Source organism: Epinephelus fuscoguttatus, linkage group LG16 (assembly GCF_011397635.1).
Source record: "Epinephelus fuscoguttatus linkage group LG16, E.fuscoguttatus.final_Chr_v1".
In the NCBI taxonomy this organism is placed as follows: domain Eukaryota; kingdom Metazoa; phylum Chordata; class Actinopteri; order Perciformes; family Serranidae; genus Epinephelus; species Epinephelus fuscoguttatus.
Window position 1 is genome coordinate 20587038 of NC_064767.1, and position 13997 is coordinate 20601034.

Here is a 13997-nt window from a genome sequence, read left to right on the forward strand (position 1 = left end):
TATGGTGATAAGGTCTTCTTTATTTATTATTAATTTTATTTTCTTAAGCTATTATTCACATGTACAGGTACACACATTCTCTCATACACACACATGCTTCAAGCAGCACTAACACTCCTCAACATGGCGACAATGGCTGAGCCTGCATGTGTTTGAGCATCAAACCTGCTCGTCTCAGTGCTGAGTTTGGAGTCAAGTCGTCATTATCACACACACAGACTGCAGACACACGTTCGCCATGTTGGAGGCCCGTTCATGTGCCTGACCAGGAGAAGCAAACGAAGACAACACAGAGGAACGTTACTACAAATGTACCCCTAACAGACTGCTAATAGAATAATTAATCAAGTGTGTAATGCAGCCTTTAGATGGACGTATGTGTTTTTTTAAAAGGCAGATTTCAAATGTAAATTTAATGGCTGATGTACCTGATTGAAAATACTGCCTTGAGTCCCTTACTATCTGTTTTTAATACCCGTCTTAAAAAAAAAAGCTTCCAGGTGTCTGCAGAGGTAAAAAGGAATAATCAGTGTCAAATCCTGTAATAATATTGGCTCAGCTCCACTTTCACAACCCATTATAAATTAACGTGCAAAAGACAGAGGTATATTGTGATATTAATACACACAGACTTGGATGTCATTATAATATCAGTATTTCAGTGATGGACTGACTCAAATTAAAAATGCACATTCTTAGTTCTAGTTTTGATCTAATTACAGTGTACCTTTGTCTAATGCCATTTGTTAGGAACAAAAAAACATTTATTTCACTGGCACAATTTTCTTAACAGCCTCTGAAACATCTGCAATCTTCACTTTATTGCCAAACTCCTTCTCACGGTGTTCCAGGAGAATCCCCTGCAATCACAACACGCAGTTAAAATACAGTTTTATGAAGCTCTATCGAGCCAAGTGATCCTCACATGGTCCAGTTTGTTTGCTTACCTGATCTCCTGCTCCGATGACAAACACCCCTCCCAGGATGAAGCCCTCGCCGTTCATGTTGCCCTGATACCCGGACCTCCAGGCTCGGATGAAGTTCTGCCACACCCCGAGACGAAAGAACCCCAGACCCCCCATCTTCCTCTGCAGCGGGCCGTAGAAGTGTTTCTACAATCACACGGTTTAGTTTTAGTCAGCCTAGTCATGAGAGATGAACTGTCCTCGTGCTTTATCATCTCACATTATGATTCTTTTAAGTTGCTCTATCACCTCATTTGTCATCTCTCAAGTTGTGCCCCCAGCAGATGAAACAGGAGGATCACTTGTAATCTAGTTCTCAAGATATGTATCTCATTTTAATTGTGTATGTAAATTACTCATCCCATGTTACATTGAACTAATGAAGAAAACTTCTTTTTTCTTGCATGGCTCTCCAGTAAACAAAGAATCCAGAAACTGAGAAAATTCTTGATGAATTAGAGTAACAACGCTCCATGTTCACCAACAGCAAAACTGTTTCAAATCATCTGTTTACAAACTCTCACACACTCATGCAGTATAATCCGAGTCTTATTTTTCCAGTTTATGCTTATTACTTGCCAAACACATGCATCTTTGCTAAAACCTCACTTTTTTACACACTTCCGCACAAACAGCCCAGGCACAGATCCATGGGCGAAACACGTTGTTTGTAACATTTCAAATGAAGACTACATTAAAAGAAGAAGCAATTCAGCCCTCTTCTGTGCAGTTTATCTGCTTATCTACCATCAATCTGAGGTTTCCTGCCATCACCTGCCCCAAGTTATGAGGACTGACAGCGCTGTGCACAGGGCATGTGGTTTTGAATGAGCACAGACACACTGTTCGTCTGTACAAGAGACTTTTTAAGCAGAAGTGTTTTACATAGTAAGGTTTTAGTGAAGTGATTATAACTGGATAAATATGACTTGGATATGCTGCACAAGTTATGCGAGAGTTTGTAAACAGACTCTTTCAAATAGTTTTGATGTTGTTAAACCCGGCCTCCATTCACTCTAATTCATCTAGTTCATCAAGAAAGTTCACCTTTTTTGGATTCTTTGTTCACTTTCGAGGCATTTCCTCCACAAATTCAACATAATACAGGGCAGGTGTCTGATATACAAATAATCATGTGGAGGGTGAAGCATTTAACCTATTGGGGGCGGCAGTAGCTCAGTCCATAGGGACTTAGCTTGGGAAACAAGGGTCACCAGCTCAAGTGCTTATACGGACCCAATATGGAGCTGGAGAGATGCCAATTCACCCCCTTGGCACTGCCGAGGTGCCCTTGAGCAAGCCACCAAATCCCCAACTGCTCGGGGGCTCCTGTCCAAGGCAGCCCTCTCACTCTGACATCCCTCCATTTAATGTATGTAAAGGTCCTGTTTGTGCATGTGTGTGTATTTTGGGCCTGTGTGTATATGACAACAGAGTAAAAAAAAAACAACAGAATTTCCACTCTGGGATTAATTAAGTGTGTCTCTTATTCCCCATTCAAGGATCATTAAAAATATATGAGGGTTGCTTAGTTAACCAAGACTCCAGTGGCCATATTCATTCCAATAATGGACCACACAGATCCAAACCACAACTGGTAACCTCACAAGAGATGAAACACTTCAATAAACTGCTGCTGGGGGCCGTTTTAATTTTGTGATGTAGTTAGTGACTGTGGAAGATCTGTTGTTGTTGACCACTGCTAACCTGTTCATCTACATAGATGTCCCCAGCGAAGTGCGGTCTGAAGTCCTGGATCTCTGTGCCGACGTTCTCCTTCACCACAGCGACCAAAGGGACCCCGAGCTCTTCAAGCTGGGGCTTCAGAGAGGACAGCTCAGAGGCCTCCTACAGAGAGACAGAGAAAGTATACCATTAGGGGACATATTACTCATGTACACTGTATACACTTAATCTCTGAGTTGTATGTAACATCTTGTACTCTGTCATTCAGAAACTTTTTGCATCACCTCTCTGCACAAAAATCATCCAGGTCGCCGCACGGCCATGATCACAGCCCCGTTCGTTTCCCATAGGCTCTTTGCTTTAATGACGTTGTCATCTGCAGACAAAACAAGAAGACACTGTGTCAAAAGGCTCCAATCTGACATGTCTCTGATAAAGAAAACACAAGCATGGCATGGGTTTTACTACTGCAATCATTCAGTAAAGCTGTAGAGTGCTGCAGGAGTCCTAACACCTGGAAATGAGTTACGATTTTTGCACTTTGGCTCCCTCGTCTTGAAGTCAATGTTTATTTTTGATTGAACTTTGATTAGATGCCTAGAATAAGACACAAGATTAAGAGATTTCCAGGTTTTGTCTATGACATAAAATGTGCCAGTAAATACCCCATGTACCAATATTATGAAGCTTCTACAGTATGTGTCTTAAAAATGCTGTTGCTAACAAGTGGCTAAATAAGACTACAGAGGCTGCTGATGGGAAAATCCCATTGGGCGATACTAACTTCCTTTGTTGATCTACAAATAAACACCATCCCTCCAGTGTGGAAGATAAAATATGCAGCCTTCAAATGGAGAAAAGGCTAAATGTTCATGATCAAATGGAACATCTATATGTATTAAAAATAGCACAGTAACTGAACCTTCAGCTTACGACAAAGACCCTTACAGTGATCTAATCTGTAATACCAGCAGATTTGAGAAAGCAGCTTTGCCTTAAATGCCACACAAAACCTCATTCAGTGCATGTACAATACATACAAACATGCAACAGTAAAGAAAACTGCAAACAGCTGATTGTGCTGATGTAATGTTAAGTCTCCTCCTAATGGATTTAACGACAGCCGGTGGTGAGATTATAAAACAGCCAATCAGAAAACCTACCTACCCTCTATTGTGGAGCGCAGGTCAGCCTCTTCAAGGTGCTGCATTGATGCCTGGTCAACTTTAGGCAGACACAGATCAGTGTTGGCAAGGAAGATCCCAGCGAGTGCAGCTCCTACAGCACCTAGACCCAACGACCACATCCCCATCCCCAACAGCTCCCCGTCCAGCGTGGACAATACTACAGCACAGACATGCAGCAACATGAGGAGAGAAATGTGTCACAAGTTTGACAGGAACATAACGACAAACAAACATTCTTTGCTTTGACAGTAAAGTTTTGAAAGGTTTCTTTCACACTGCCTCTTTTAGCTGGGCCATGAGATGTGCAGTATTTGCACTTTTCTAATTGTTTTATCTCTTACACAAGAAAACCTCAGACCTTCCTGAGGCTGAGACACCAACAAGACCCAGCTTGTGGGTTCTGTCTTGCTTGAGCCTAGAGTTAATATCAGTCTGTGTGTGGTGCATTTTACCAGCACAGACTCTTCTCAGTTTACTCTCATCTACAGCTCATCCATGAGATTAAATAGCTCACATACTTACTATGGAGACAGGAGGCTGCTCAGCATGATGAGATAACCAGTTTGTAGATGCTATTTCTGACTGCAGCTGGTGTTTTTTTTTTTTTTTTTTTGATGAGTCATCAGGAAAGCTAACTTTTGTTGGAGGGGTGTAACGGGACACCAAGTTTACAGTTTGGTGCAGTATGTAGCTTTGGTTTGAATGCAGAAACATTTTTTTTCCTTGATTTGAAAAAATGTAAACATTTACAGAGACCTCAACACAAGCACCTACACCCCTGTTAGTTTGAATAGTTCGTTGTACTTTCACTTGTACTTGATTCTTTTTTTTTTTTCCTTTTAAGATTTTTTTTGTCTTCTGCCTTTACTTGATAGGAGTGTTTAAGCCTGAAAAAGGGAGGGAGAAACAGAGAGAGGCATGCAACATGCAGCAAACGGCCACACGTTGGAATTGAACCTGCAGCCGCTGTGGCAAGGATGCTGCCTTTATACATGAGTCGCCCACTCTACCCACTGAGCTAGTGGGTGCTCCATATTTTTTCCATTTATGAATTTACTTTTCATTATTTTTTTCTTTAGGAGTTTCTTTTTGAAGTGTAATGAAGGGCTGCAACTAACAGTTCATTTTATTATCAGTTAATCTGCCATTTGTTTTTTGGATTGATTGTTCTGCCTAAAAAAAATTCCAAAGACCAAATGTCTTTTTTAATTTAACAGTTACACTAAAGCCTGTACATCAAAAGTACATCAAGTTAGAAGTGAGAGGCAGAAGCTGTGGATTTTTGGCATTCTTGCTTAAAAATAGGGTGAAATATTAATCAATTTTCTGTCAATCAATATGTCAATTAATTGTTAAAAATAAATTAATCATTTCAGCTCTAGTGAAATGCACATTTTTTTCTCAGTTAGTGAAATTATACATTTAGCAACAGTGATTGAAACTCCAGTCCTGAGATAATCTTAAAAGCACAAACTTTAGAATTCTAACTCTTATCAAAACATTTTACAGTGTGTGAAAAGATAAAATCATTATATCAAACAACTACTATTTTATTTTGTCTACTTTCATGACACTCCTCAGTGTCATGAAAGTCAAGAGTCACTTCAGCACACGTTAGAAAGCAGGGAAACACTGCACACAGGTCACGGCTGTAACACTGTTTCTACAACACGCTTGAAGTTTGGGTTATAGTAGAGAACAGCTATGTAGGCAGTGAATGTGTTCTTGCCTGAGGAGGGCTTGTTTGGGTCAGAGACAGGACTGGCTTTGGCTTTACTTTGGTGAAACTGAGCAGTCTGGGTTCTTAGAAACTGGAACCTGGCTGCGGTGGAGGGCTGGCTGCTCATGGTAGCGCTCCCCAGAGGGAGAGCAGAGCAGCGCAGTGATAGTCTCCAGCTCAAAGCTGTCGGACACCTGGACAGAGCCAGCATCGGGATTGTGGAAAAAGTCTGACCTTCTGACTACAAACCCCCTCAAGATCTCACTGAAAGAAAGAAACACAAGTCTTTTCTAAGAAAGTTAAACAACTTGTGCCATATCACAGTCTGTTTCAAAGACCGTACAATCTACCTCCACTGCAAGCACTGCTTTCAAGGAGGCTGCATTTGATTCACAGATTAAGAGAGAGAAAAACATGGCATCTCTTTTCATAATCAGACTAGCCAGATAAAACTTTATACCTACCATTAAACCAGTTAGCCAAGTTTTATCTCTGCCTTAAATATGAATTTACAACCCACCCTGCAGAATGGGCAATGTCAAAATGAAAACACAATAAAACCATGAAGTTGAAAATATGTGACTCGTCTTGATAATCTTACTGGGGTATTTCAGTTCTGCATTTGCAAACAAACTTCCTATCCATGCACCGAAAGTTGATGTGTAAATGTGTGGTTACACATCAACACATAGATTACAGTTGAAACACAATAACAGGAGTTATTTCACAACATGCTTCACAGAGAAATTCATGCACCGAGAATTAAAAATGCTCCTTCTTGCAGCTATTACACAAGAAATTAATTCAAGTTTAAGAAGGCACTTATCTATCTTTTGTCTATAATCAGCTGAAAAGTAATAATGTCATATACTAACTTGTCTCCATTTCCGAAATGTGAAGAAATTCTTATTCTCCCGAGATTTAACTCATCCAGTTTCAAACCCTAAATCACCCGTGTGGACTTGTGTTCAGACACATTATGACAAGGAGGAAGAAAGGCTGAGAAATGTGATAGCAGCAGCAGCCAATAGAGACAGACGTCCACGCCTGCAACACAAGGAAGAGTCTAGATTCCTTGAATGTATCTGCAGAGCGAGCAGTGAAAGGAGCCGTCGACACTGGTGGCACTGCCAAACGTGACATAATGAGTTGTAGTATATTAATGAAATACCTAGATGACCTAAATCGGTACTTAAGTACTATTTCTCCATTAATATTAAATAAAATATTATAATCATTACATTTCTTTAACAGCTATAGTTAGTAGTTACCTTGAGGATTCAGATTTTTCATACATGATCAACTATAACATGATGATTTGCCATAGATTTAGCTACCCAACAGTACAGCAGGGCAAAACATTGATATTTTATCTGTATGGTTATATAAAACCAGATATTGTCTTAGATTTTGGATATGGTAATATTGTAAGGGTATTCTTCTCCTGGTTTTAATGGCTGCATTACATTGAAGTGATTTAGTTTTCTGGTCAGACTGTTCTGCTCTAGTATTGGCCTTTACCCACTTATTCATTATTTATGCATTTTTATTCACTGCTCATTATTATCCACTTCTCATTATCATTATTATTATTATTGTTATTTAGCGCCGTTTCTTGTAATATTTTGTACTTTATTTTGCATGCCTAGTTTTTAAGTTTTACATTTTAAGTTAAAATTTTGAAATCTTTAATCTGACTCTTTCCCCTTGACTGCTGTAACACTGGAATTTCTCAATTGTGGGATCAATAAAGGTGTATCTTATCTTATCTTATCTTATCTTATTACTGACAACTATTTCACTTGGAAATATTTTGTGAAAGCACTAGTATTCAGCCCTACAATAACGTTGCAATATCAATATCAAGGTATTCTCTAAATAATATTGTGATATTTGATTTTCTCCCTGCCCAACAGTTTTAAGAAATGGTTAAAACAATATCAAAATATGGTCATGCAGCTATTACAATAATTCAGTAATATAGTATCTGCATAATTTACTTTCACTGTAGATAATTCTTTATTTACTTGTGGAAACTTTTTTTTTTTTTTTTCACTAGAAATTATAAACCAAATTGCCAATATTCATTTTTCCTGAAGGAATATGGAATTTAGGGACTGTTCATTATTTATGAGAGGGAAGGAAGTGGTGCAAAGCAGGGGGAGGCACTTAAAATAATTTTTTAAGCACTGGGGAGGGAGTTACGTTTTTTGATTTGCCTTAGGGGAGGGAAATTCAACCTTAAATGGTCGCATTTGTATTTATTTTCAATACCTGCAGAAACCCAAAAAGTGCAAGTGGGTTTGAAAGGAATTTTTTCTGTATCACACCATTTATCATAACCAGAAACTGTAAATATGTTATTTATGGTGGAGCGAGGGTCATGCATTTTCGCCCAGTCACTCAGGGAGGCTCAAGGAAAAATATTTGTAGCTCCGGGGAGAGTTAAGATATTAAAAAATTAAAGTGTTACACCTCAGCCACATCTCTGCTATGATAAGTGAAGTACAGTCCCTTAAAATAATTCAGCATCAGTCCTGATCTAGCTCTTGCTTTACTTTATGTTCATCAAAAGCTGAACAAAGCTGCCTTTTTTAAACAAGCTTAATAAATACTGTCCAACATACATATCTCTATTTGTAACTTTCATTAAGTAATGGACTGCTATTTTCATTATCAGTCCAGCAGCTGTATGTAGTAGTCTGATATCCTATTCCCTCTCTGTTCTGGCTTAATATTATTTATCATACATAAAAAAAAAAATAAACAACACAGTTACTAAAAACAGGATTTTTACTTGATTCTTAACATTTTATTTACTTTGCTACTTTTAATTTAAGTAAAGGATCTGAACACCTCTTTCAGTACTGACACAAGCTTGCATGTAAAGATTTCTAGTGCGCAGGAAGACGGCGAATAACACAGATAATGACCTTCATACTACAATGTGTGCCCAGAGACATTACCTGGTGGCTCTATAGTCTACATTTAAAATTGCAAGCGAAAATGACTATTTTACTATGTTATTTCAGCATTTTTAAGACGTTACGGTGATGACGGTTACATAATGCTTAGGCTACATACTTTCAGTGCCCTATAAAGTTGCTGTTGCATGGAGACAGTGGCGACTGCGTCGTGGCAAACGGTCGATACATTAGCAGGCAGCTAAGCTAACGGTTAAGTCTCTGGTTCATTGAGTCTGAGCCTGGAGCTAATTCATGAAGCTGACACTGTGATAATAAATTCACGGCGCAGTTTAGTGAAATAGAAACACTCACCTCTTTCAATGAAGCGACAGGCAGCTCTAATCGAGCGTTTTGTAAACAAAATTCTAGCGCAGGCGCACTAAACAATCCAGAGAGCAGGAAAACTAATCGAGGAGAGATGGCTGGCTGATAAGATGTGAACTTTGACATAAAGGTTTCTGAGGAGCGAAACACGGCAAAACAAGATACACGGACAGGTAAATATGTAGATAACCTTTCTGTGAGCATGACTTGTTAAGTAGTTTATTACATGACAAACATAAAATGTGTTAAATCACTCCAACAGTTCAGTCTCCCCTCTGTCAGGCCAAAACAGTCATTTTTAAAGTGCTGGGTTTGTGTGTTAGCATCAGAGCTGTTCCCTCTGCAGAGTTTAGAAACAAATCTTCATTAAAACACACAAAACACCATCACACAGCCAAGACCAGAACTGACAGTGGGTTAGTGAACTGTTAAAGTGGCACATTTTAACCACAGAGTTGTGACACTGCACATCAGCCAAAGGTGAATGCATCCAGACAGACATTACATTAAGAAATGCAGTAGGAGTAGAGCACAGCATGTTGTGATGTAGAGAAAACTGGATTATAGAATACAGACATGCACATGGAAACATGCTGCAACCATTATTATGTAACTCCTCTCCAACAAACAGTCCATTCATTCACATGTGTGAGGTCTATCTTGCCATGTTGTCTTGCATTATCCGAGCTGTTCTGAGCACTGCCAGCATGTTCACTTTATCCCCAAACTCCTTCTCTCGGTGCTCCAGTAGTATACCCTGGGGGCAAAGAAAAACACAACCATAATCCATTAAAACATCCAGTTACACTTGTCAGAAAATATTTGTTATGTAAATTACTGCCTACCTGATCTCCAGGCCCGATGACGAAGACTCCACCCAGGACAAGTCCTTCACCTTTGAGGTTTCCCCTGAAGCCCCGCCTGTAGGCCCGCCAAAGGCTCCTCCACACGCCAATACGCAGAAACATGGAGAGAAACATCCACCTCTGCTGAGGGCCGTAGAAGTTTCTCTGAGAAAAATGCAAAAGCAGCTTAGTGTCTTAACTTATGTAACCCTTAATGTGTTGCGTAATATCTCAAAGCCATGTGTAAAATGTAAAGTGCGTACCTTTTGATCCACGTAGACCTTCCCAGTGAAGTACTTCTTGAAGCAGTCCAGCTCCTTGCCAAGGTTTTCTTTGACCACGGCAAACAGAGGGACTTCAAGGTCCTGCAGCTGGGACTTCAGAGAGGACAGCTCAGCAGCCTCCTTGAGAAGGAAGGACAAAGACAAATAGCATGGATGAAAGTTAACCTGTTAGGTGACTAAGGAGTTCTTGTCACTGATTACACATACAGCTCTGTGATTTCATACCTCTCTGCACAATAATCATCCAGGTCGCCGTACGACCATGACCACAGCTCCAGTCTTCTCCCACAGAGTTTTGGCCCTGTGTCGCTCATGGACTGAAAGAGACAATATGTGAAAACAAGTGATAATTGAAGAACTCCATTGATTGTCTTGACCCTCATGAGTGATACAGCCACTGTTTTGGCCAGCTAAGAGTTTGTGGATGTGAATTGTGTCCTGCTCTCATACTTAGTGTCAGACACAGAAAGATGTATTCTGACTAGTGTTGCGTTAGCCCTCCTGTAAAGTGTTCATTAGTTTTATTTGTAAAGACAACCGGGGTTGTGTCAATCTAACTTAATTAGAGGTCAGGGGATTAAAGTGGAAGCAGACAGTGTTTCCAAGTAGTCAGAAGTGCTATATCGTGGGTAACTGGGCTTGCTTGTGTTTCTTGAAGACGTTACACCTCTCATCCAAGAAGCTTCTTCAATTCTAAATGACTGTTTCGGAGTTGCAGGCTTTAAACCCTGTGTGGGTGTTAACTCTTGCAGTGTTGTAGAGGTCACATGTGAGTTGTTGACCCTCCTGGCCACCATGTGAGTCGTTAGGGTCAGGTGGGACCAGGGGTGAATGAATGTGAAGTCGTCTGGGAAGGGATCCCAAGACTGCATTGTAGATGGGTGATAAGTGGTGTAGGAGGCCACCGCCTCTGTTTAACAATGATTGTTCCAGCTTGACGTAGATGGCTTCTTTTCCTCCTCTTTCAAACCATCTTTCTTCCCTGGCCTAGATGTGCACATTGCTGTCCTCAGGTCAAGATTCAGCTGTCCACTTACATCTAAAGGAAAGGGGCACTCCTTTGAGGACAGCAATGTGCACGTCTTGGCCAGGGAAAACAGATGGTTTGAGAGAGGAGTAAAAGAAGCCATCTACGTCAAACTGGAACGACCATCGTTTAACAGAGGGGGTGGCCTACGACATCAGTCTAAATGCCGATGGTGTAATTATTCCATAGTTTTTACATTCTGCAATCAACATTTACCTCATGATAATAAGTTAAAGCAAAACTCTTGTCTATTTCCACTTTAAAACAAGTTCGTCCAATCAAGTTGCCACAGTCATTCTAGTACAAAATTCCCTCCTTTTTGGTTTCCCTGGTTAGTTCTTCCTTGTTGAGCTGCGATGGAAGAATTTCAGGCTAAAAATCTATTACAAGTGCAGCATGTATGCAAGTTTGTAGATTCTTCTTGTGTATGTTTTTGGACTCACCACCTCCAGTGGTCTTCAATTCTGTTTCCTCCAGCACTTCGAGGTTGGCCCATGCTGGTTTGGTCTGGAACCAGTCTGTGACAGAGCTGATGAGTTCTGCAACAAACAGGCTCAACACCTTCAGGACCGTGGTCACGCTCACCATGACCCCAAACACACTCCGCTGGACACCTACAGAGAACACATGTAAAGATAAAATTTTAAATATGCTGCTGATTCAGGAACTTTTAACAAGATTAAAATGTTTTTTACCTTCTCAGTCAGATCACTTTAGCATGGTTATCTGTAGCCTTATACAGCTAAACAGGTGCACTAATGCATGATTTGTTAATTTCTTTATCTAATTATTTGTATTAGGTGTCTCAATAACCCCAAATATTAGAAACAAATAAGAAACACTGTGTAGAAATGTGATGTTATTGTTCAGAAAGCAGGAATGCACTGTTCCATGCGATCACTTGACACTCGGTCAGCATTTGATTGGATTAACAACACGCATGAATTCCACATATTATTCAAAGTAAAACCAATACGATGAAACATCATATCTTTAATGGCTTAAATTTTATCTTAACATTTGTCAATATATCAACCAAAAATGTAAACAAGTGATACTCACCAGACCGTGCCTCTCTGCTAGTGTGGAGGAATCTGATGTTTGCAACCAGTCCCTTAAGCCGTTTAAACTCAGTCCAATCACGGTAAAAGCCTTGCCTTTGTGAACGTAACATGATAGGAATTCCTCTGTGCATCACGTTGAGTTGAATCCTCAGTACCAGGTCGAGCGTGGTGCAGAGTGGAGCTCATATCAAAGAGCAGTGTTACAGCATTACAAGTTTTTAACGTCCATAAATACAATAAATAGCCTCTGTGATTCAGTATTTGAGAATGATACTAATATATTCAACCTCAAAGTCTCCAGATCTTTTTAGTTAAAATAATAAACAGCTGATCTATACACGTGTCAGTGGAGAGCATAAAGATGTCTTTGTAAAATTTGATTTTATTTATTATCTCTTCAGGTCAAGCCGGGTCAGTCCCAAAGTAGCTGCAGAGGTCCTGAGGTTACACAGCAGCTGTCATGGCTCAGAGCAAGACCAACCCCTGCTGGAGGTTATTGGCATTACAGAGCTGCACAAGTGGCTCAGTGCAGGCAAGTATTTTAATAACCTATCAATCTGAGAATTATTTTCTTTTTTGTCTATAAATTTTTGTCTATAAATTGTTAAAAAAGAGGAAAAAAAATGCCCATTTGACATTTCAGGGCCCAAGATTCTGATGTCTTTTAATTGCTTGTTTTATCCAGTCATCAAACCCAAAGATGTTCAATTTACTATCATGCATGATGAAGTTCAACATTAAATCCCCACAAAGGCTGTATTTATTTATTTATTTTAATTTCTATTTATTATTATTATTATTATTATTATTATTACTTAATCTTATTTATTTATTTTTTTGTCCTTGATTTTTATTATCACTATTAATATTTTTTCTGTCTCTCCTTGTATAGAGGTATTTACCTGTGTTTGTTTACAGGTTCGGATTAGGGTTGCAAGGGTACAAGACTTTCAGTAGTGAGATAACTGTCTCAGAAAATATCGCAGTGTCACAGTATCACAGCATTACAGTAGTATTATTATTATCAGTTACAGTGACCCTCAAAGGAGTGAAGATTACCATAATGAAAACTTGAAACCATTTTTAAAAAATAAATAAATAAGAGTATGTGTAAAAAGTTTCCCTTTTGAAAATAACTAACATAAAGGAGAGATTCTCTGTCCAGTTGTATTTTTTACAATACTAGATAAGAAGATAGATAGATAGATACTAGATAAGAAATCTTACACACTATGATAACCATCAATTTTCATACTGCGGTGTACCTTGAAAACAGCATGTTCCTGCAACCCTAGTCCGTAAATGGTCATTGACACTGAAAGGTCCTGACAGAGGCTGGGACCTGATTTTTATTTTTATTTTTTTTTCATTTTTGGTTGAATAATGACTAAAGTGGTTAATTAATTATCAAAACGGTTTCTGATTTAACTATATCTAATGTAAAATGGATTCATAATTAGCTAGGACACCATCTGACTCATACCAAATTACAGAATAAGAGATCATCTTCTTTACATATATAGTATAGATCGTGTCAAGCTTCGAAAAAATCTTGTCTCTATTGTATGACCCTCTTTACAATCACCGCCAGCAGAGATAGCAGCTTAATAAGAGGAGCCATTGATAGAAAAATAGAGTCCACCGAAGTGCAGTGTAGTAAAAGGGGTTGAAGGTGAGAGGAGTGTGTGTGAAGGAGGGGAACGAACATCACCTCTCTGACCCCGTGTCACAGTTGTATTGCTTTTTAGTTACACTTTTCTATGATCAAGTGAAGTGAGTACATTGTCTCACTCCTGTATAATGTGTGTGTGATAAAAGTGCATTTCCAGAATGGCATTGTGGTAATATTTCAGTCATTGGTGGCAGCTTCACAGAGGAATGTGCTGAGGGTCCAAAATGAGCTGGAGTAGAGACGAGATAGGATGACAC

General features: G+C 39.3%; 1 protein-coding gene, 1 long non-coding RNA gene and 1 pseudogene across 5 annotated transcripts; 1 reads left to right on the plus strand and 2 right to left on the minus strand.

Moving 5' to 3' along the window:
* On the minus strand, positions 1–8938 carry LOC125903389 (peroxiredoxin-like 2A). 4 transcript variants are annotated; one of them, XM_049600295.1, is made up of 7 exons: positions 8837–8890; positions 5568–5822; positions 3819–3995; positions 2936–3027; positions 2673–2813; positions 948–1112; positions 1–860 (listed from the first exon to the last, which is right to left on the minus strand). In XM_049600295.1, the coding sequence occupies exons 2-7, from the start codon at positions 5767–5769 to the stop codon at positions 765–767; spliced, it is 873 nt and encodes a 290-aa protein (XP_049456252.1). In that variant the 5' UTR covers positions 5770–5822; positions 8837–8890; the 3' UTR covers positions 1–764. The 4 variants fall into 4 exon arrangements, with proteins under 4 accessions (XP_049456252.1, XP_049456251.1, XP_049456254.1 ...); XM_049600294.1 differs by lacking the exon at positions 8837–8890 and adding an exon at positions 6434–7568; XM_049600297.1 differs by lacking the exon at positions 5568–5822 and having other exon boundaries at positions 8837–8938.
* LOC125903397 (uncharacterized) lies at positions 8923–12602 on the plus strand. The gene is made up of 3 exons (XR_007451300.1): positions 8923–9021; positions 11482–11633; positions 12470–12602. It is a non-coding gene; the product is annotated as an uncharacterized LOC125903397 (long non-coding RNA).
* Positions 9468–12193, minus strand: LOC125903391 (peroxiredoxin-like 2A; annotated as a pseudogene).
* Positions 12603–13997: the final 1395 nt, after the last annotated feature.